Genomic DNA, 19,134 nt, shown 5'->3' on the forward strand with positions numbered 1-19,134 from the left:
TGGGGACTGACTTCATGATCCTGGTGGGGAAGAGAGCAGGGGATGTTGTCGTTGATAAGGGGGTACCCCCCCTCCCATAGCACAGCACCTGACTCCCATTGCACAGCATCTTTATTGAGGACAGGACTGGTGTACAGGTGGCAGTGGCTGGGGCCTGTCCTGAGTCTGCTGGGGCAGAGGGGGCCAGGCAGGCTGAGGTAGTCATCCTGGGGGGCACCAGAGCCACACAGGTGGGTGCTGCTGTGGTACCTGGGCCCCTCTCACAGGTCCCGTTGGCAGCACGGGGCTGGGCACCCCTGGGCACTCCCTGCTGGCCTTGGTGCTCATCTCCGTCCTCTGCAGCAGCATCAATAAATACAAAAGTCTTTGAGTCCCTGAGCTCAGTCTGGTGCTGCCGGAGTGCAGGGGCTGGGGCACAGGAGGCAGGCTGTCCCACCATGCTGCTGGGAGTGTGCTGACGCTGGGGGGTCACACAAGGTTGTTGGCCAGGCGCTCCCGTCGCTCCAGATCGCTCACCACGTCTGCACCATAGGCATCACCTGGGGAGAGCGACAGTGTGTGGGGGTGTGTGTGAGGACACAGGACCTGCAGCACGTCCAGCCCCATCACTTCCCCCTGCCCTGCCCCCTATGCTCCCATCCCTCCATACTCGTGTGGCAGCTGTGCATCCAGATGCGTTGCCCGTCGTACTTGCACTGGCACCGCATCACATTGTTGGAGAAGTCTGACTCAGCCACCTCATGCTTGGGGTTCACAACCACCTGGGGAGGGCAAGAGGCAGGGCTGGGGGCACTGCTGCCATGCCTTCTCCAGGCATGGCTGTGGCACGCACAGTGGGGTGCAGAGAAGCACCCCAATGTGCAGGGTGAGGGGTGCCCATGAAGTGTGTCCCCCAGCCCTGAGCTCTGATGGCTCGGTGTGCCCCGCCTCTCTGTCCCCCGTACCTGGAAGGTGTAGCTGCCCGGCAGCACATCGGTGATGTCAATCCACTGGCAGTCGATGTCATGGCGGTAGGTGTCCCAGCACCCCACGCTCACTCCCTGCTCCCCAAAGTTGGCGCAGGCGAAGCGTCTCTGCAGCCCTGTGGGAGGGAGGGGAGATGAGGGAGGGCGCAGGCAGAGCCCCCCTTGGGGACCAGGGTGGGAGGTTCACTGGCAGCTCTGCTGCTGACACCTACCTGCAGGGCAGTTGGTGTCCTCCAGGCAAAAGCTGGCTTTGTGCCCTTCGGCCACCTTGGAGCCGTTGAGCGTCAGCAGGTCATAGTGGGTGAAGACCTCAATGCTGTGGAAGTGCCTGTGGGGACAGGGGCTGAGCACAGGGCCAGCGCCTGGCTGGGGACCATGTGGCAGCCCAGCTGGGAGCGGGCAGCACCCAGAGGCTCTGAGCAAATTACAGCCTTGAAGCCAAATAAAGCCATAATGACAGTGCCAGCGTGGACACCACTAATTACCCCAGGCGGGCCAGTTTCTGCAGGATGGGTGCCACCATGCCCTGCCTGACCTGGGGAAGGGGCAGCTCCCTGCCAGCCCCTGCCCACGGGCCACTCACCGGTGGCACTGGTGCCAGGTCCAGGCGTGACGCCCCATCTTGGGTCGGAAATCAGCTCTGCCCAGGTTGTGGATCTGGGAGGAGAAGCGGAGGAGGCGGCGGTGGCCGTAGGGCCAGTGCATGTGGTCGGCGGAGCGGGAGAGGCAGTGCTCCTCGTGGGCGCAGTACAGCAGCTCCAGTGGCCGGTCCTCCAGGTAGGCTGTCTCCTGCACCAGCTGGGCATTCATCACTAGGTCCGGGGCGTCTGGCATGGAGGGGATCAGCAGGGATGGAGCAGGTGATCCCCACCCCACATAGCTCCCCCTGCTATCTGTGCCAAGAGAACTGGGATCCCTCTCCCAGTGGTACCCCTTGGGCTCCTGGTACTCACGGGTGGTGCAGGTGACCCCTGCTGAGAAGCGTCCCCCGCCGCTGGGGCAGTGGACGGGGCCGTGGCGCTGGCACTGCTGGAGGGCCAGCTCAGTGCCGGCACAGCGCACCCCGCTCATCACCACCTGGGTGGCATCAGGGCTGCCTGCCCAGTACCACGTCTCCTGGGCAGAGGAGGAGCACAGCACTTGGACCAGCCCTCGCACCCCCTGCCAGCACCCACCCCGCCTCCCCTGCCCACTCCCTTCCCCCCGCACTGCCACCATGGCTTGTCCCTCCAGGCTGTCCCATCCCAGAGCCCCTGGCCACCCCATGCCCACACCACACATCCCGTAGGACCCCTCACAGTCGCAGGCTGGGACCCTGCTCACCTGGAGGGCATGGCTGGCAAAGCCCAGCCCTAGCTGCCTGCAGACGACCATGGCCTCGTTCAGTCCCCACTGGGCACCACACACTGAGCCCCACTGCAGCTGCCCCTGCACTGGCACCAGCACCTCCACCACACCCTCCTCGGGGCTGCGGCCCCCAGCCAGCCGCACCTGCAGGCAAAGAGAGGCTGAGACAGAGCATGGGGCAGACCCCCCAGCACTCCCACCCAGCGCTGCAATGGAGCAGACAGCTCCATGCATCCAGCTGAACATCTGCCCCACCTTCCTCTTTGTCATCACAAGAACACTTTTGCCACTGGCTCATCCTGCAGATCCCTATCAGCATGCTGCTGTGTCCCTCTGTCCTCTGGGCCACCCCAGGGCTGCTCTGAACATCCAAGTTGGGCACAGAGCTTGCGGGGCAGGGGCTGTGCAATAGGGCCGGAGCTCCACAGGCCCTGGGGAGGAGACAGGGGCTCACCTGGCTCTGGAAGTCCATGTGGGGCACGTTGCAGCGGACAGCAGCATCAGCCTCATGCTGGCACCCACTTTGCTCAGCCTCCTGGAAGCGGCACTCACCCAGGGAGCGCTCATGGCCAGTGCACCGTACCTCGCTCATGTGGATGGGCCCCAGGCCTGAAGAAGAGAGGTGGTCAGCATCCCCTGCTCTGTGTCCATCCTGGAGCAGGGAGGACCCCCACCTTCCTTCCCCCAGTCTGGGTGTTCCCTATGGGAACGGGGCTGCGCGTGGCAGGAGCAGCCAGGGCAGCCTCATCCCAGGGCGGGCTGCAGCTGCCTGGACATCCCAGGATGCTCTGGCAGCACCCAGTATACCGGGGGTTTTCCCCATCGTGCCACTCCAAACTCAGTGGCACCCTGAGTCCCTGCCATGCCGCCCACCTCACCTTGGCCCATCTGGGCTCCCACTAGGGCCTGCTTTGCCGTCCCGTAGCCCAGCTGCCGGCACACCACGCTGGCTGCGGCCAGGTCCCACTGCTTGTCACACACGGTGCCCCACTGCCCACGGCGCAGCACCTCCACCCGGCCCTCGCCTGCATGGGTGCCTGCTCGCAGCCGCACCGGGAGCGCCTGGGCACGGGGGGCAGCCAGTCAGCGTTCCCAGGGCACGGCCACCCACCTGCACCACAGGCACCAGTGCAAGCACGGGACGGGGTGTGGGGCTGTGCTGGGGCTCACCTTTCCCGGGGAGGTCTTGCTCCTGCCCTTGCCTGTGCCCTTCTGGAAGGCACGGCCGGGGAGGCAGCTGACAATGGCGTGCATGCCACCGGGGCAGGCATGCTGGCGGGGGGCCAGCGGGGCCACCTGCGTGGGGCAACTGGCCAGGTGGGGCTCTGTGCCCTGGCACCGCACCCTGTGGACCCAGAAGCTGTTCTTCTGGCTGAGTGTCTTCAGGCTGCCAAGGGAGAGGAGCAGAGGCCAGTGTCAGCTCGGGCACCAGAGACTCTCCCCCACCCAACACCTGTGCTGGGTGTCCAACCAGGGTGCCCCTACCCACCCTGCCCAGAGCTGAGCCCTACCTGGAGTTGGGGTCCTTCAGCTTCATGTTCCAGAGCTTCCTGCAGGTGTACAGAGCTGGGAGGTTGGTGGGGCCCATGCCAACCCTTCAGGTCTTCAGACCCCACCACCACATCATCTCTTCCCTCCCCAGCACCCCGTGGCAGGACCTGGAGCCATGGGGTCCTCCCACAGCATGGCAGGGTGAAGAAAGGTCCTCTCCCCACTGGCAATTACCATGTCAAGCCCAGCTATGTCATGTGTCCTGGCGGGACTGTAGGACTCCTGGCATCGGCAGGGACTCATTATGGGCTGTATTTATAGCCCCAGCCTGAGGTGGGGGTGGAGGAGCAAAGGACTACTTGCCTCTCCTCTCCTTCCACCCATGCTTTGCCAGCCACAGCTGGTGACCTTCCTCACAATCCCCTGGCTGCTGCCAAGCCCAGTCCTGCCCCTCATTGAGGCCCCAAGAAGGGGACGCAGGCATGGCCAGGCCGCACCAGCACCCTGCACACCCACCCAACCCTTCAGTCTCCTGCCCTTACGGAGTGTCCAGCCAGGCACCCTGCCCCGTGAGCCACACAGCAGCAATGCGGGTCTCCTGCATCCCTACCGATAGAAGCTGGTGTCGATGTGCTTCTCCTGGGGGAAGCCCAGCATCCCGCAGACAACACGGCTGTTATTCCTGGTCCAGCCAGCGTCGCACACCTGCCTCCAGCGCCCGTTGTGCTTCACTTCCACGGCACCCTCCGTCACCGGCATGCTCACCTTGGCCCGTGCCAGGATGGGCTTGAGCCGCACCTCCTCCAGGCTCAGCCTTGGCACCTGCTGCAGTGGGCACAGGGGTGGCCATGTGGACTCCAGCATCATGGGCAGGGTGTTCAGGATGGGGACAAGGGGAAAGGTCAGAGGGATGTGCTCCAGTCTCCCTGGTGTACCCTGCTGGGCACACGGGAACCCCATGGCCCCCAACTCACCTCTCCCAGGTGACCAGAGGTGGTGGCCTGGGGGGGGCTGCCGGGCAGGCGCTGTCCTGAGCACACCACACCAGCGTCCTCACCATGGTGGCAGTCGCTGGTGCCCCAGCCATTGTGGACGCACTCTGCCAGGGAGCCCTCGCTGCCCCCACACCGCACATTGTCCAGCCAGATGGGGCCTGGGGACACGTACACAGGGCTGGGGGTCACCACTGGGGGGGTCTCCATTTCCCTCCCCAGCACCACAGGCCCCATCCAGTGCCCCTCACAGGCTGCCCGCACCCACAGCCCCCCCGCACAGGCTCACCCAGCACGCTGCCCTCGCTGGGACCCCGCTGCCCCCCTCATTCCCCAGCTGCCCCCTACCTTCCCCTCGGCCGTAGGTGGCACTGTGGGTCCAGGTGATAGCCGTGGTGTAGCCCAGCTGCCGGCAGGCGACGGTGGCCGCGTGGAAGTCAAAGCCATCGTCGCAGATGGTGCCCCAGCGGCCCTGGTACAGCACCTCCAGCCGGCCCTCCCCAGCCGGTCCCCGTGGCCCTGCCAGCCGCAGTTGCACCGGGGCTGGGTCCTGCCCGCTGGGGGCCATCCAGCACAGCAGCAGCACCAGTAGCAGCAGGATGGGGTTTGTGCCAGCTGGTGTCACCATCGTGGTTCTGGGAGTGGGATTCCTGGGGACAGCCCAACACTGAGCCCTTGGGGACCCTGGCAGGGTGGCGAGTGCTGCTGCAGCCTCCCCTGTGCCCCAGGAGCTGGGCGATGGTGGAGGGCTATCATGCCCCCTTGCACAGCGGTGACATCCCTGTCCCCGTGCTGCGGGGGATGCAGGAGCTGGTCCCTGCCATGCACAGCTTGCAGCATCTGCCATCCCGGGGCTCAGCCCCAGCCCCACATCCACCTGCCCCTTGCCAGGGTGACCCAGCTCTGACACAGCACCCCCAGGCACCCACAGCCCCGTGCTCAGCCCTGGCTGCCAACCGCTGTGGGCAGCCCCACGGACACTGCTCTGCCCCACGCCTGGGGCCGCTGGTGGGAGTCCGATAGATCCTGCCTTTACCCCCCACCTGAAACCTGCCACTGGACACCGGGGTCCCCTCCTCACCCTGCACACAGCCCTTGTCCCACATCACCCCGTGTCTCCCCCTGCATCCCCACGCAGAGCACTAGTGGGGTTGCTGCCTCCCACTCCAGGTGCCCAGACCCCCCCAGCCCAGGGCCATCCCCAGCACTCACCCTGGCCTGGGTGACGGTGCAGGACAGGCAGTAGCGTGGGGCAGGCAGTGGTGAGGGACGCGGTGCTGGCTCACGCTGGCCTCCAGCAGCTCTCCTGCTGCCGAGCACCGCCTGCCGCTGCTTTTATGGTGCAGCGGAGTGGGCTGCCCCGGGTGGGGGCCCATGCTGCCCAGCCCAGCCCCGGCTCCCCCCCGCACCGTGCCTGGAGCCCAGCCCTGCACCGTGCCTGCCCCTCGCCTCATCTTCCTCTGCCACCCTGGGGCAAACCTGCCCCTCCCTCTCCCCCCCAGCTTGGGAGGTCCAAGCACCTCTGGGATAGCCCCAGCACCTCTGGGATAGCCCCCACATGCTGTGAGCCTGGACCCCACTCAGAATGAACTCAATACCCTCAGTCAGGTTTGTCCCCTGCCTCCAGCGCTGCCGCACCATGGGGCTGGCCCCCAGCCAGGCACAGCACGTGCTTTCTGGGGGTGATGAACTGCCACACCGGGGGCACCTCAAAAGGACACCCCTCACCCCTTCCCACCTCACACAGCAGCTCAAGTGGGCATGGAGGCATGGGGTGCCTGGGGGTGCTGCAATGTGGCTAGGACTTGGGGGGCACATTGATCAGGGAGGAGGTGGGATGGCTCTGGGAGCCCAGAACAGGGTTGTCCTGGATCTTGGGGCATCACCTAGGTCACCCCTGAGCCAGGCTAGCTACAGGGGTCCCTGGGCACAGCCCTCCTCCGTGGGATGTGGAGATGGGGGATGCCCTCCCCTCGACCTGCCCCAGGAGCAACCTCTGGCTTGGGGTGCTGCCAGTCCCCGGGGCACCCCACTGCCCACACACCCCGCCGTGCCACGCCGTGGGACATGGATAAACAGGAAGCCCTGTGCCCTCGCCGTGGCCAGGAGCCGGCCAGGAATGTGCCGGTGGCCACCGGGCTGTTTGTTTAGAGTCAAAGCAGCTGGTTCCTGCCGGGAGGAGCCAGGATCAACACGGCCGGGAATAGCCCGTGAGCTCATCGCCACGTCCCATGGGAGCCTCTAGCACCCCTGAGCATGCAGGAGTGCATGGCCCTGGGACCCCCTTACAGGGCACCCTTGTCCCAGCTCTATGCTCCAGCTGGGCTCAGGGCACATGCTGGAGCCTCTCCTGTGGTGGGGTCCCTGGCCAGCCCCAACATGGGGACCACAGAAAGCCCTGGGGAAGGGCAGGTCTGGGACAGGCAGCAAATCCCATGACTCACTTGTGCCTCGACGTTTTTGGACTTAAATTACCCAAGTGTGAGGCTATGAGTGCCCCCTGAACCCTCCCATGGCAGAAGCTGGCAGGGGTGCAGGGCAGGCAGGTGCTGGGTCCCACTCCCAGCTCTGCCTCTGCTCCTGGGGGCAGCAAGAGGGGGGCGGGGGCGGGGGAAAGTCCAGTGGGCTCTCCCACACCTGGGACCTGCCATCCTCAACCTGCAGCAGTGGAGCCACAGTGTCCTGCCGCTCAGTGTGACCCTGGCAGACTGGAGGTGTCCGCTCTCGTCGTCATCCCCCTCGGGGTTCAGGGGGTGCCAGCACCTGCAACCCGGGCAGCCAGCAAAACCAGTCTAAAAATACCGCTGCTGGCAGCAGGGCAGCCCCGTGCGCGGGAAGCTGTGGGCAGCAGGGTGGGCGTGCGGGGCTATTCTCAGAGGGCTGCGGGACTATTCCTGGCTGGTCAATATTGATTCAGCCAGCTCAGGTGCAACAGCTCAGCCTGGCAGCACCGTATTTAGGGCCCGGCGGGAGGTGAGGCGGGCAGCTGAATTGGGAGCATTGTCTGGGGGAGGAAGAGGGCAGGGAGAGGATGTGAGCTCTGTAATCTGCAGCAAGCGGCTGCCGGCAGCAGCCCGGGCGAGGGGCACACCCCGGGCCCGCCACCGGCTGACGGGTGGCCAGCGAGAGCTGCAGGGCTGCACGGAGCATCTGCCCTGGGGATGGAGAGATGGGGCCTGAACGTGTGCAGGCAGGTCCTGGCAGGAATGGGGGGTGTGGGGGGTGTGCAGGGCACAGGGGGCAGCTGTGGGGACCTGGCTCCTGCAGTCTCTGAGCTGCTGGACACACTGCTGCTGAGGGCCATGGAGACAGAGGACAGCGGGGGGCTCCAGCTCTTGAGCAGCTCCTCGGTTCCCTGCTTGTTCCAGGCACCTTGGGGCGGTCCTGGCCAGCCCAGAGCTGGGTGGCTCCAGCCAAATAGCCCCACATCAGTAAGCGGAGGAGAGGTCCCATTCACTGCTCCGGGACATACCTGTCCCCTCTGGCAGCTCCCCCAGGGCTGCACCACCAGCCACAGTGCAGATGGCACAGTGCAGCCCCCCATGCTAGCCTGTTGGGAGCTGCACAAAGAGCCAAAAACCACAGCAAAAATGCTCAAGACACAGCCCCAGCCAGGGTTTATTTCTACAGGTGCAGGCAGGAGCCGAGCGAGGCTTGCCATGGCTGCCCAAGGCTGGGCTGCAGTGGGCTGGGAGCAGTCATGTATTCGAGGTGATGGTAGCAGCTGGGAGCACAAGAGACCCTGCCTGCCTGCACCCCCCAGCTCCCAGGGGATGCTGCTGTCCTACCGTGCCTGGGAAGGAAGTGGGGGACAGGCAGGGCTCTGCCTGGAGTCAGCATGACTCACTACAACCACAAACCTCCACAGGCAAAGTTGTTGTCACTACTGCCATCGCAGGCGCCTGAAGTCCTCGAGGGCCACCTGGGCGGCATTGCGTCCTGCTGCTCCCATCACTCCTCCTCCTGCAAAACAAGAAATGCGAAGTGGTGGGCAGCTCCAGCCCCAGGAGATGGGGCCCAGGGCTGTACCCATGGAGCTGCCCCACCTCCCTGCTCATGCGAGAGCAGAGAGGGGAGTGGACACCCCCAACCCATGCTGCCCTTGCACCTCTTCCACATGCCCCTGCCCTCCTCCTGCAGTCCCCCAGGAGGGTCCTGTCTCCCAGCCCCACTCACCAGGGTGGGCTCCACTTCCACACAGGTACAAGCCAGGAACTGGGGACCGGTAGCCCGAATAGGATGGTGCTGGCCGGGCAAAGTACAGCTGGTCCAGAGACATCCCTCCATGGAAGATGTTCTGCAAGAAGAGCTCTATGTGAGCTGGCTGTGCCTTCCAGAGCTGGCACCAGAGTGATGCTCAGAGCTGAGCCCTGATGGTACTCACTCCACCAGGAAGCCCGAAGATCCTCTCCAGGTCCGGTGGCGTCAGGATGTCCCTGCCAATGACGGATGCCTTGAACCCTGGGGCATAGGCTTCGATGCAGTCAAACACTAGAGAGGGATGGAGGGACTGGCAGACAGCCTGGGGGGACATGGTGGCTGGCCCCTGAGCAGCTCCAGGGCAGCTCTGCCCACAGACAGGGACCAGCACTCCTGGTACCTGGGTCCAGCGTGCATTATGTGCCCATGTCTGCATATGCATTACATACCCGTGTCTGCGTATGCATTTTTGGCCTGCTCATCCCAGGGCTGCCCGCCTGCCAGCACAGAGGGGGTGTACTGGGTGAAGAGGGACACAACATGGCAGCCCTGTGGGGCCAGCCCTGGGTCCAGTGCCGAGGGGATGCAGAGCTCGATCATGGGCCTGGGGGAGCAAGACACCAGCTGGGCAGGCAGGGGGGGACCCAGCCACCCCAAGCCTCTTCCCCCAGCACCAGCCACCACAGCTGTCCTGCCCCTTCCCCAGTGCACCGGGGTGTGCCAGTGCAGGCTCCTACCTGCTGGAGGGGCGCCCATGGGTGGCCTCAGTGAAGGCCTGGTGCAGAAGGTGGGTGCCCTCGCAGTTGAGGTGGATGGAGCACTGGTGGTGGGGCAGGGGACGGCCATCGCGGGCATTGGGGACAGCCAGGAAGCTGGGCAGCCGATCCACTGCCACTAGGTGTGGGAGGTGGGGACCGGGGAAGCAGGGTGCAGCCTGTTGCTGAGCCTGGCACCAGTGTCCTTCCAGAGGGGACAGTGGTGAAGGTCGTCCCATCAGTACCTACCATTGATCTTGGTGACAGGGGAGCGCGTGTCAGTCTGCCGGATCCGCTGGACAAAATCCTTTGGCAGCTGTTCCTGAGGTGGGAGACACCGTTGCAGAGTCTGGCCGTGAGGAGACAGCATGGCCGGCAGGACACGGCCACGCAAAGCCCCCAGCAGCCCCATGCCCCCCATACCTGGGGGACAAGCTCCAGGAAGGTGATCTGGGGGGAGGCATTGGACAGCACCACTTTGCTCCTCACCTCTGTTCCATCCTGCAGCAGGACGCCCTGCGCCTGCCCGTCCTTGCCCAGCACCACATGGCACACCATCTGGGGATGGGACTTCACCAAGAGCATCCCTGCTGCCCACAGGATAGCCAGGCAGCTGCCTGCACCCAGACACCCCATACCTTTTCAGCAAAGATGTGGGCTCCCCGAGCAGCTGCCGCACAGGCGATGGCTTGAGACAGGGCCCCCATCCCACCAGCCACGTAGCCCCAGGCACCCCGCCGTCCCTCCAGCTCACCCATCACATGGTGCAACAGCACGTACCTGTGTTGGCAGGATCCCAGGTTAGCTGCTGGCCAAGGGGACAGGTCTGTCCCCTGCATGGGCATAGTGGGGATGGTGCCACAGCCCCCATAGATGGGACCACACCAGCTCATAGGACATCCAGCTCAGTTGCAGTGAGCACCCACTGGCCAGAACTTGACCTGCCTTGGGGCAAGTGTCCAAACAGCAAAGGTGCAGGTGGAGACCACTCAGGAGAGCCACATGGCAGGGATGGGGGGCAGCCCCTTGCCTAGCCCCAACCCCTGAGCCACTCTGGCAAGGCTGAGCAGGCAGTGGGAGGGAGAGGCAGCAGAGCAGGGAATGGGGTATTGGGGCACAGCAGAGCCAAGGAGCTGCGGGCACGGAGGATGACACGGGGGAACGGTGCAGCTACGAGCCCTGGGTGGAAGGGACCCTCACCCGCTGCCGGGAGTGTGGGGGCTGGCCATGGCTCCAATCACCGCATCAGTAGCCAGAGTTGCCTTCAGCGGCTCTGACTCAAACCACTGATCCAGGATCTGGCCCAGGAGAAAAAGAGAGCACCAGGTTTGGGATGGGGGACTGCCGCAGCATCCTCACAGGTAGGCAGTGAGGCAGCCAGCGGCTGCACGCTGCTACTGCTGGCACTCACCTTGGAGATGGGGGCTGTGAGCACCTCGTAATAGCGGGGCAGCTGCTGCCCCAGTGCCAGCCCTGGGGATGGAGAGGTGGTGTGAGACCTGCATGGCTGTTCTAGGGCTGACTGCCTGTGCCTGGCTGGGTTTGGGGGTCAGGTGGCATGACAAAGGTGGACAAGCCTGTCAGAGCCTGCCAGCCCAGGCTTCTGAGGAGCCTATGCCCTAGGAAGGGGCAGCTCTGCATCACCCGCCCCAGATGCGGGCAAACACCCAATGCCACTGGGGTCCCCTGGCATCCCAGATGTACCTGACCGCAGCAGGGGCTGCAGGGCTCGCAGGGCCCTGAGCCGCTGGAACAGAGAACCCTGCCCCAGGGCAGCGGTATCCACTGGCGGGGCATCCAGCAGCGGGTCAAGGGCAGACACCAAGCCCCCCATGAACGCCTCATACTCAGGGTAAGCCTGAAAGGGGGCAGAAGGGGACAACAGGTACTGTGCCATAGTGGGTGCAATGGCTACCCTACCCAGGAGCACCCCTGCCACTCCATGGGCAGGGCAGCCCCTTGGGGGCTTTGCTGTGCTGGGTGCTGCCCCTGAGGTACCTGGGCATCCTTCTCAGAGAACTGAGCAATCTGCCGCTGGGTCTGGGCCATGTCATGCCCCAGCAGGAGGGAGCGGGGGGGTCTCCTGCCCTCCAACACTGGGGTGAAGGAGTAGGGGTCCCGTGGGAGCACCCTCAGACCGTGCCGCTGCAAGACAGGGATGGCAGAACCCAGCCTGCAGGGACAGCCTGGCAGCGGGCTCACCCTGCCAGCGTGTCAGGAGGTGCCAGCAGCCTGGCGAGGGATCGGTGCCGGTACCTGCAGCTCCAGCTCAGCATAGATCTGCGGCCGCAGCAGGCTGAGCAGGTACGATGCCCGGGAGAACTTGAAGCCTAGAAGACGTGGTGTGGTGGGGGATGTCTGTGCCCAGGGCTGGCCAGGGCTGGGGGACAGGTGGTGTGCAGTGTTACCTGGCACGATCTCCTCCGTGACGGCTGCACCACCCAGCACGTGGCGTTTCTCCAGCACAGCCGTGCGCACCCCTGCCCGTTGTAGGTAGGCAGCCTGCAGGGAGCATGACATCACACTGCCCGTCCCTCCAGGTGGGACATGTCCTCATTGCCCCGACAGTGCCTCAATCACCAGGGAGGGCTCCACTCCCCACAGCCCTGTGGGAGCCCCCCAATCCCACAGGCACTGCCAACAACACCCTCCCTTGCCCACGGCGCAGACCCTCCCTGATCCCCCGCCTCCACACAGAAGAGAGCAGCACCCCACTCTCGGTACTCACTGCCACCAGCCCGTTGTGCCCTGCAAGGAGAGAGGGAGATGAGTCAAGCCCAGTGTTGGGGCAGTCCTACAGCACAGGGCACCCTGCCATGCCTGGGGCGCAGGGCTGCCACAACCACCCAAACAATAGGGTTCTGGACATGGGGATAGAGGTGACTAGGAGCACCCTCTCCTGTCCCTACAGCCCTGGCCCTAATGGTGCAGAGAAAGGTGACAGAGGTGCTCAAGGCAGATGCCCTGCACACCGAGGGGCTGCAACATGCGCTCAGCCATGCCAGACCCTTACATCCTCCCTGGCACAAGGAGCATGCTGGAGGGCTGCAACATGCCCAGCACCACTGTAGTCCCCACCTGGCTACTACAGGGCAGCTGGGGGTCCCCACCGGCTGCCCACAGCCCAGCACTGGCTCCCTCACCCTGTATTACCTGCCCCAATCACCACTGCATCGTACTCCCGCTGTAGCCGGCCTGCAGCCCCAGCATGGGCCAGCCGCGTGCCCAGCAGCCCTGGGGACAGATGCCAGCCCCACAGGCAGCAGGACAGGCAGCCCATGCCCAGTCTTGCTCGGAGCCCAGCTGCCATCGCCACACAGTGCCCAGCCATGGCTGCCCAGCACCCAGCAAGCTGGACTTTGCTTTCACAGTGGAACTTTTCCCAGGGCTTCCAGGCACGGGGAGGGGCCGGGGGGGGCCAAGGCAGGGGACGCCTTGGTGCAGGGCCAGACACCGTGTCCCAGCACTTGCAGGGAGGCTGGGCAGGCCAAGGGTGCATGCTGAGTGCTGCCCTGCCAGGGGCACTGCCAACAGCAAGCTGCTAAGCCTGGCAGAGCTTTGCTGAGGGCTTGCAGGTGGGCAGACCAGCCCCAGTGCTGAGAAGGTGCCAGGGTCAGATCCTGCCTGGTGCTCAGCAGGATGCCAGGTGCTCCCCAGCCTGTATCCCAGGAAGGTGCTGGGAAGGTGGACGGGGGCCTGAGAGTCCCCTCAGCTCCTGTTCCACTCCAGGGAGAACCTGGGGGCGTGTGGCTGGAGTGATGAGCCAACAAGCACTGTAGGACAGGGGGAGCTTTGCCCTCCTCGAGCAGGAAAGCCCCAAGCACAGCCCTGAAAGCAGTGGGAAAACAGGCAGCTTGGGAGCGAGCTTGGCCCCAAACCAAGCAGGACAGGGCAAAGGCTCTGCCATGGTCCAGTGCTCTCCAGACCGCCATCCCCACCCTCTGCGAGCAGCACTAGCGATGACAGGCAGTGGCTGCCAGTCCCTTGGGGCTGGCCCCATCCCCAGCTGTGCCTGGAGGGGTTTGCATGTGCACAGAGCCCAGCTGTGCCTGGGAAACACATAAGCTGCCTCAGCTTCACCCAGTTCACAGCTGAGCTCAGCCCTGTGGCTGACTGGTACAGGGGAACCCACGTGTGGGGAATGGGGTGCAGGACGGGCTGCACCTCCCCAGAGCCTGCCAAACCCCCAAGGGCCCTGAACCCCACATTTGGGGATGAGGGGAAAGGGGGACATACCCTGGACCATTCCTCCACACAAGTTTGGCTACACCATTTTTGTTTTCTGGCCAAAACTTGGCAGTGATGCCAAGCCAATGCTATAAATCCTGCTTTGGAAACGCACTTTTCAGCAAGACGGTGATTTGCCAACAACCTCTCAGCCCCACTCTCTGCTCATCCCCAGAGGCTGCTGGCTGCCAGCAAAGCCCACAGGGAGTGGGAAGGGGGCAGCACCAGCCCCAGCCGGGCTGGAGGATGAGAAGGCTGCCTGTGGCTGCCTGTAGGCACAGCTGACGGCACACAGACACCAAGGAAGCAGTCCAGGTGCCAGGAACACCCACACACCCACTTTAATCCTGGCCCCGAGGTGGCTGAAGACAGCTCAGAGCAGGGGGATGCGGGAGGGCTCCCAGAGCCGCCGGGCCAAATCGCAGGCCTGCTGGACCACCAGCTCTGAGGGGATGATACCCAGGTGCACAGTCAGCAGCTCATAGCACTTCACCACCTCTGCCTGATGGTTCTTGCTGTAGTAACGCAGCAGCTTCCTGGGGAGGAGAAGACAGGGCTCAGCAGGCACAGTGCAGACTGGCATTCCCTTTCTAACCACCTTCCCCCTATAAAGTCCCTGGCAAGGACACAGCACCCATCCAGTGGCATGACCGTAGCACCAGGCTGGGGAGATGGGCTGGTGCAACCCCAGTGACACCACAGCACTGATACCATGCTGCAGTGACAGCCCAACAAGGACAGCACCATGCATGGGGACCCCTGTGCCAGCACAGCCGGGGGCCCTGGTGCCAAACTGTAGGGCTGGGGACTGCTCACCTGTAGTAGTCTCCTGCCAGCATCCCAATGGGAGCAGAATCATCGGAGAGAACTGGCACCTCCATCACCTCCAGCTTGTAGCCCTGGGGAGAGGAGACAGTAGAAGGCATGAGCAGGGAAGGGACCGTTGAGGAGCTGGAGCTGTACCTGTACCTACATCCCTGCTCCCTGGGGAGCAGGGCTCAGCCCCTTCCTGGTCCCACATACCAGCTCGTTCTCAAACCAGAGGAAGTAGGAGCAGCAGTAGTCACCATCCTGCAGCATGAGTGTGGTGTAGCCCTTCTGTAAGTACCGCCGGGCCAGCGTGATCAGGGACCAGACCTGGGGAACAATGGGCACTTGAGGCTTGCGCAGAAACCCCTCCAACTGTCACCCGCTCCTGTGGCTCCCATCCCACCCCTAGGCCCATGAGCAGTACCTTCCTCTTGATGAAGGTGGCCAGGGGGGCCTTGCCCAGCTCTGAGCTGGACTTCTCTGTCACACTGAGTGATGGTGCCATCATCTGCCCAGCCGTGCGGTCCACATAGATGAAGTGCACCAGGCCAGGAAAGTCCTCTAGGTACGTGGGGTGGGTTAAGGGTGTCCAACAACTTTGGTGCCCTTCCAGGACAGCCCCTGAGCTTTGGGGAAACCTGCTTCGCCCACCACACCCCTTGAGCCCAGTGCTGTGGATGCAAGGTCCCACTCCCACCTCTGCTACCCCCTTGGGGACCCTTCCTTGCCAGGCTGAGTTCCCAGCCACAGGGACGGGTATGACACCATGGTGATATTGCGCCTGCTCTTCACCAGCAGAAAGTCCCGCCAGTCCAGCAGCTTCTCCCTGCCGAGAAAAGGCACAGTGTGGGGCTGGGACCCCCCAAGCCCCAGCACAGCTGGGTGTGGGGCAGCACCACGGGGATGCCGGCCACCCCCATGCACTCACCTCATCAGCTTCTGGGCACGGTCCCGCAGTCCCTGGGACAGGCTGTGGCTGGTGGAGGCCAGGAAGAGCTGGCGGTACACAGAGCATAGCTGCCGCTTCACGTTGGCCACTGCCTGCAGCAGCCTGAGCCGGGAGACAGGGACAGTGTCGAGTTTGGCCCGGGGTCCCCAGGGTAGCAGGGACAGCCATCTGCCCCCAGGCTTAGAAAGGCCCCTGCCTGCCCTGGAGACTTTTTCTGGCCATCCCATACTCACTCCAGGGAGCTCCCAGGCTCACTTCGGGAAAATATCTTGCTCTTGAACTCCACCCAGCTGTTCTGCAACTAGAGAGAGACAAGGCTCAGCATCAGGCTGCAAGGCCAGGGGTACAGGGTCCTCACATCCTCACTCCCACCTGGATGGCCTGCCCACTCAGCTTCTTCACAAATTTGTCCATGCGCTGCCGCAGCTCGGCCAGGAATGGGTAGGAGCGTGGGGCTCCCGCCTCCAGCCCCTCTTCGAGTTTCCTCTCCAGCACCAAGAAACCATCTAGCAGCTGGTACAAGGTGATGGCTACCTGGGTTGTGGGGCCCTGCTGGGGATGGGAAAGGTCAGTCAGCCAGGATCCAGCCCGACATCGCTTCCTTCACCTTAGAGGCAGCTCACCTTGGTCAGGAGGATGAGGGAGATGCCTGGCCAGAGCGGGAGGCAGTACATGGTGTGCGGCAGCAAGGGGCAGTAACCTTCCCGCAGGTTGGCATCCAGGAAGATCCTTCTGGGGTTTGAAGCTTCAGGGACCAGAGGCCCCAAGGTCTGGAGCAAGTCCTCTGCCATCTGGGGAGAGAGAGGAGATGCTCAGCCCGCTGTGGGGATGAGAAGCCTGCACCAAGCCAGGATGCTCTGGAGGGACACAGCCATGCCCTGAAAGCTGCAACTGGGCACGACTGAGCCAAGGGATAGCAGCAAAGGGGAAGCCGCTTGCAAAGACACAGGTTGTAAATGCCCTACACTGAGGCTAGCACTTGCAGAGAGTGTGTAAGGCTCTGCGACATCCATCAGGGAACAACCCAGAAAGGCCAGAGGCAGCAGAGGGAGACACCAGACTGCTCTGAGGCAGCCTCAGCCCCTCTGTGCTGACAGCTCTGGACAGGGAGACTGTAAGTAATGCCTCAGAGAGGGTGGTCAGAGCTGTCACTGTTAGGTACACCATGGGGGATGCAGAGCACATCCCCAGTTCTAGAGCCTGGGGCACCGACAGCCACAGCACAGCAAGAGATGAGTGATGAGGACCAGAGACTGCAAAGAGCAGCAGGACAAGCTGAGGAGGTGTGGAGCTGGGAGGGACTGCCAGGACCCCTTGCTCACCTGGACATCTGCAGCATCTGCCTCCCCAGTGCCAAGGATCTCAGCACCCTCCAACCAGCTCTCGCTGCCTGCAGGAAGCACAGCAGGTCACCCTCCCCGCCAGCTCCCCATGCAGCCCTGGAGCCTCTGCTGGGCTGGGAGGCACGGGGCAGGGCTGCTGCCTGGCTGGGCACTCACCCGTGCTGTGCCTGCCCGGGGAGGGCTCGGGTGTGTAGTAGACCTCAGGCATGGAGAGATCGTCTGTGTCCTGCCAGCAAGAACTGCTCGGTCAGTGATGGGAGTGATGCAGGCAGCCCAGCCAACATCCCACCCTGCAGTTCCTGATCCCAGGGCCTCACCTGGTCATCCGAGTCCTTCTCTGCAGTTCCATGGGAGCCAAGGCCACTCATGGGGATGCTCTCGCTTCTCTTGGGTCCCTGGGAGAGCACCTTCCCTGCCACAGGCTTCTGAAACAAGGGAAAAAATATTAAGCCCTGGCCATCAAGGCATCACCCCACAGGGGCACCTCGACCCACTGCCCCCCATACTCTGCTCTGGAGCACCTGGGGACTGAGCTCCTCCTCAGCGCTCTGGCTGGGGTAGAGGTCCTGCACCAGGAGGATGAGGACGAGCAGGTCTGCAGGGCGGATGGAGCTGGCATTGCGGCTGTGGGCCAGAGAAGGGAAGGGTCATCCGGGAGGGGGAGCGGCTGCCTTGGGGAGGGTGGTGGGGCCAGGTGTACCTGGAGTAGAAGGCCAGCAACTTGGTATGCACCAGGAGGAAGGCATGACCCACCTCATCCCCGCCACGCTCAGGGCTGGTGTTGATGTGCTGCACCACCTGCCGCTCCAGGAACTCGATGCACTGCTCGCACAGCTGAGGGTGGATCAGCCGCTCCACAGCCTGGGGTGCAGGTCGGAGGGAGGACTGCTGAGCCTCCCCAGATCCAGTCATGCAGCCCCAGGGGCAAGTCTGGGCTTCTCTGGCCCAGAGCCTTGCCCTTCCCACATCCCGGGACTCCAAGCAGCTTCACAGCCCTGGGACGCCCCGAAAGCAAGGGACACCCCAGGGCATGGTACCTCCACTGCAAAGCTCTGGTCCTCCTCCCGCAGGTGGCTGTAGGTCTCCAGCAGGCCCCGCAGCAGGCTCCAGACATGCTCCCGCTGCTCCGAATCGGCCGGCCGCAGCCTGCGATGAGCCACAGCATGTGAGCCGAGAGCCAGCTGGCACCTCCCGGCTGGGGCGGGCACCCCAAAACCCAGCTGCAGCCCAGCGGCCAGGGTGTCCTGCTGCAAAGGGGGGGGTCCCAGCTCAGAGACACCTACTCCCACCCGCCGGGGCTGCATGAAGGCATCGCCTGGCAGCTGCCTGGGCACCCCGGCGTGCCAGCCCGTGCGGGCAGCCGTGCCCACTCACTCCTTGCGGATGAGGTGGGAGTCAAGCGTGACGAGGCCACAGTGAGCCTCCACCAAGCGCCGCAGCACGAACAGCGTCCGGCGCAGGTCGTCCTCGCTCTCCGTCCCGTCGCCGTTCACCGCGATGTACAGGCAGTCCCCGAACTGCAACCGGCAGCGAGGTCAGGTGGGGACCGGCCGCGCTGCCCCGGTCCCCGGTCCCCGGTGCCGGCCCTACCATGTGCAGAACGTGGAGGTGCCGCCCGTGCTCGGTCGCGAAGCAGGTGTAGGTGTCGGCGAGCTTCTCCAGCAGCGCGGCGCAGGAGATGATGAGGGGGGCGAAGAGGGTGTTGAGGCTGTCCTCCAGCGCCGGGCCCTGCAGGACACGCTCCCGGGTCAGCGTCCACGCACGGCCGCGCACCTCCTCCCCGCACCCGCGCCGCCCCGTCCCGTCCCGCCCCACCTGCCCGGCGTGGGGCGGCCGCAGCCGGCGGAGGAAGGCGGCATCGGCCCAGTAGAAGAGCAGCTCGGCCGCGGTGCTGGCGATCAGGACGCACCGCATGGCCCGGCCCGGCGGAGGGGGGCACCGGGACCACGCGGCTCCGCCCGCCACGCGCCGCTTCCTGCTGCGCCGCGCGTGACCGCCGCGCCCACGCGCGCAGCGCCCCCGGCGGCCCGGCGCGGCCCTGCACCGCCGCACCCC

The 19,134-nt window shown here is 64.5% G+C and overlaps 3 protein-coding genes across 8 annotated transcripts; all 3 read right to left on the reverse strand.

Moving 5' to 3' along the window:
- Nucleotides 1-93: 93 nt before the first annotated feature.
- On the reverse strand, nucleotides 94-5,434 carry LOXL4 (lysyl oxidase like 4). The gene is made up of 14 exons (XM_055720719.1): nucleotides 5,144-5,434; nucleotides 4,778-4,956; nucleotides 4,414-4,625; nucleotides 3,824-3,862; nucleotides 3,468-3,699; nucleotides 3,191-3,374; nucleotides 2,767-2,921; nucleotides 2,289-2,456; nucleotides 1,919-2,081; nucleotides 1,549-1,792; nucleotides 1,178-1,293; nucleotides 945-1,081; nucleotides 650-761; nucleotides 94-539 (listed from the first exon to the last, which is right to left on the reverse strand). Exons 1-14 carry the CDS (start codon nucleotides 5,421-5,423, stop codon nucleotides 469-471), a joined length of 2,292 nt encoding a protein of 763 aa, XP_055576694.1. The 5' UTR covers nucleotides 5,424-5,434; the 3' UTR covers nucleotides 94-468.
- Nucleotides 5,435-8,396: 2,962 nt separating this feature from the next.
- Nucleotides 8,397-14,136, reverse strand: PYROXD2 (pyridine nucleotide-disulphide oxidoreductase domain 2). 2 transcript variants are annotated; one of them, XM_005435192.4, is made up of 16 exons: nucleotides 12,904-14,136; nucleotides 12,479-12,498; nucleotides 12,159-12,252; nucleotides 12,007-12,080; nucleotides 11,749-11,895; nucleotides 11,455-11,608; nucleotides 11,162-11,223; nucleotides 10,951-11,048; nucleotides 10,389-10,530; nucleotides 10,174-10,308; nucleotides 10,000-10,072; nucleotides 9,733-9,889; nucleotides 9,445-9,599; nucleotides 9,180-9,286; nucleotides 8,972-9,092; nucleotides 8,397-8,758 (listed from the first exon to the last, which is right to left on the reverse strand). In XM_005435192.4, the coding sequence occupies exons 1-16, from the start codon at nucleotides 13,247-13,249 to the stop codon at nucleotides 8,679-8,681; spliced, it is 1,965 nt and encodes a 654-aa protein (XP_005435249.4). In that variant the 5' UTR covers nucleotides 13,250-14,136; the 3' UTR covers nucleotides 8,397-8,678. The 2 variants fall into 2 exon arrangements, with proteins under 2 accessions (XP_005435249.4, XP_027655428.2); XM_027799627.2 differs by having other exon boundaries at nucleotides 10,174-10,320.
- A 146-nt stretch (nucleotides 14,137-14,282) lies between these two features.
- On the reverse strand, nucleotides 14,283-19,115 carry HPS1 (HPS1 biogenesis of lysosomal organelles complex 3 subunit 1). Of its 5 annotated transcripts, none has more exons than XM_055720052.1 (18): nucleotides 18,895-19,114; nucleotides 18,670-18,807; nucleotides 18,454-18,596; nucleotides 18,117-18,225; nucleotides 17,780-17,940; nucleotides 17,601-17,703; nucleotides 17,397-17,501; nucleotides 17,236-17,305; nucleotides 17,059-17,126; nucleotides 16,360-16,527; nucleotides 16,109-16,288; nucleotides 15,970-16,037; nucleotides 15,716-15,838; nucleotides 15,548-15,613; nucleotides 15,212-15,356; nucleotides 15,001-15,114; nucleotides 14,794-14,876; nucleotides 14,283-14,513 (listed from the first exon to the last, which is right to left on the reverse strand). In XM_055720052.1, exons 1-18 carry the CDS (start codon nucleotides 18,991-18,993, stop codon nucleotides 14,351-14,353), a joined length of 2,106 nt encoding a protein of 701 aa, XP_055576027.1. In that variant the 5' UTR covers nucleotides 18,994-19,114; the 3' UTR covers nucleotides 14,283-14,350. The 5 variants fall into 5 exon arrangements, with proteins under 5 accessions (XP_055576027.1, XP_055576028.1, XP_055576025.1 ...); XM_055720053.1 differs by having other exon boundaries at nucleotides 16,109-16,285; nucleotides 18,895-19,112; XM_055720050.1 differs by having other exon boundaries at nucleotides 17,397-17,504; nucleotides 18,895-19,112.
- Nucleotides 19,116-19,134: the final 19 nt, after the last annotated feature.

The sequence above is a fragment of the Falco cherrug genome, chromosome 9 (genome assembly GCF_023634085.1).
Source record: "Falco cherrug isolate bFalChe1 chromosome 9, bFalChe1.pri, whole genome shotgun sequence".
In the NCBI taxonomy this organism is placed as follows: domain Eukaryota; kingdom Metazoa; phylum Chordata; class Aves; order Falconiformes; family Falconidae; genus Falco; species Falco cherrug.

Bases quoted from the DNA above. Each gene is read 5' to 3' on its own strand.
- LOXL4 (XM_055720719.1), bottom strand. From the start codon at position 5,423: ATGGTGACACCAGCTGGCACAAACCCCATCCTGCTGCTACTGGTGCTG. The intron at 4,957-5,143 runs GTAGGGGGCAGC...ACGTGTCCCCAG, and splicing joins CACCTACGGCCGAGGGGAAG to GCCCCATCTGGCTGGACAAT. The intron at 762-944 runs GTACGGGGGACA...TGCCCTCCCCAG, and splicing joins CGGGCAGCTACACCTTCCAG to GTGGTTGTGAACCCCAAGCA.
- HPS1 (XM_055720050.1), bottom strand. From the start codon at position 18,993: ATGCGGTGCGTCCTGATCGCCAGCACCGCGGCCGAGCTGCTCTTCTAC. The intron at 17,505-17,600 runs GTGCTCCAGAGC...CCCTTGTTTCAG, and splicing joins AGGAGGAGCTCAGTCCCCAG to AAGCCTGTGGCAGGGAAGGT. The intron at 17,127-17,235 runs GTGAGTGCCCAG...TGCTTCCTGCAG, and splicing joins CCCGGGCAGGCACAGCACGG to GCAGCGAGAGCTGGTTGGAG.
- PYROXD2 (XM_027799627.2), bottom strand. From the start codon at position 13,249: ATGCACCCTTGGCCTGCCCAGCCTCCCTGCAAGTGCTGGGACACGGTG. The intron at 10,531-10,950 runs GTGAGGGTCCCT...CTGCCAACACAG, and splicing joins CCCCACACTCCCGGCAGCGG to GTACGTGCTGTTGCACCATG. The intron at 9,890-9,999 runs GTAGGTACTGAT...TCCCACACCTAG, and splicing joins CCCTGTCACCAAGATCAATG to TGGCAGTGGATCGGCTGCCC.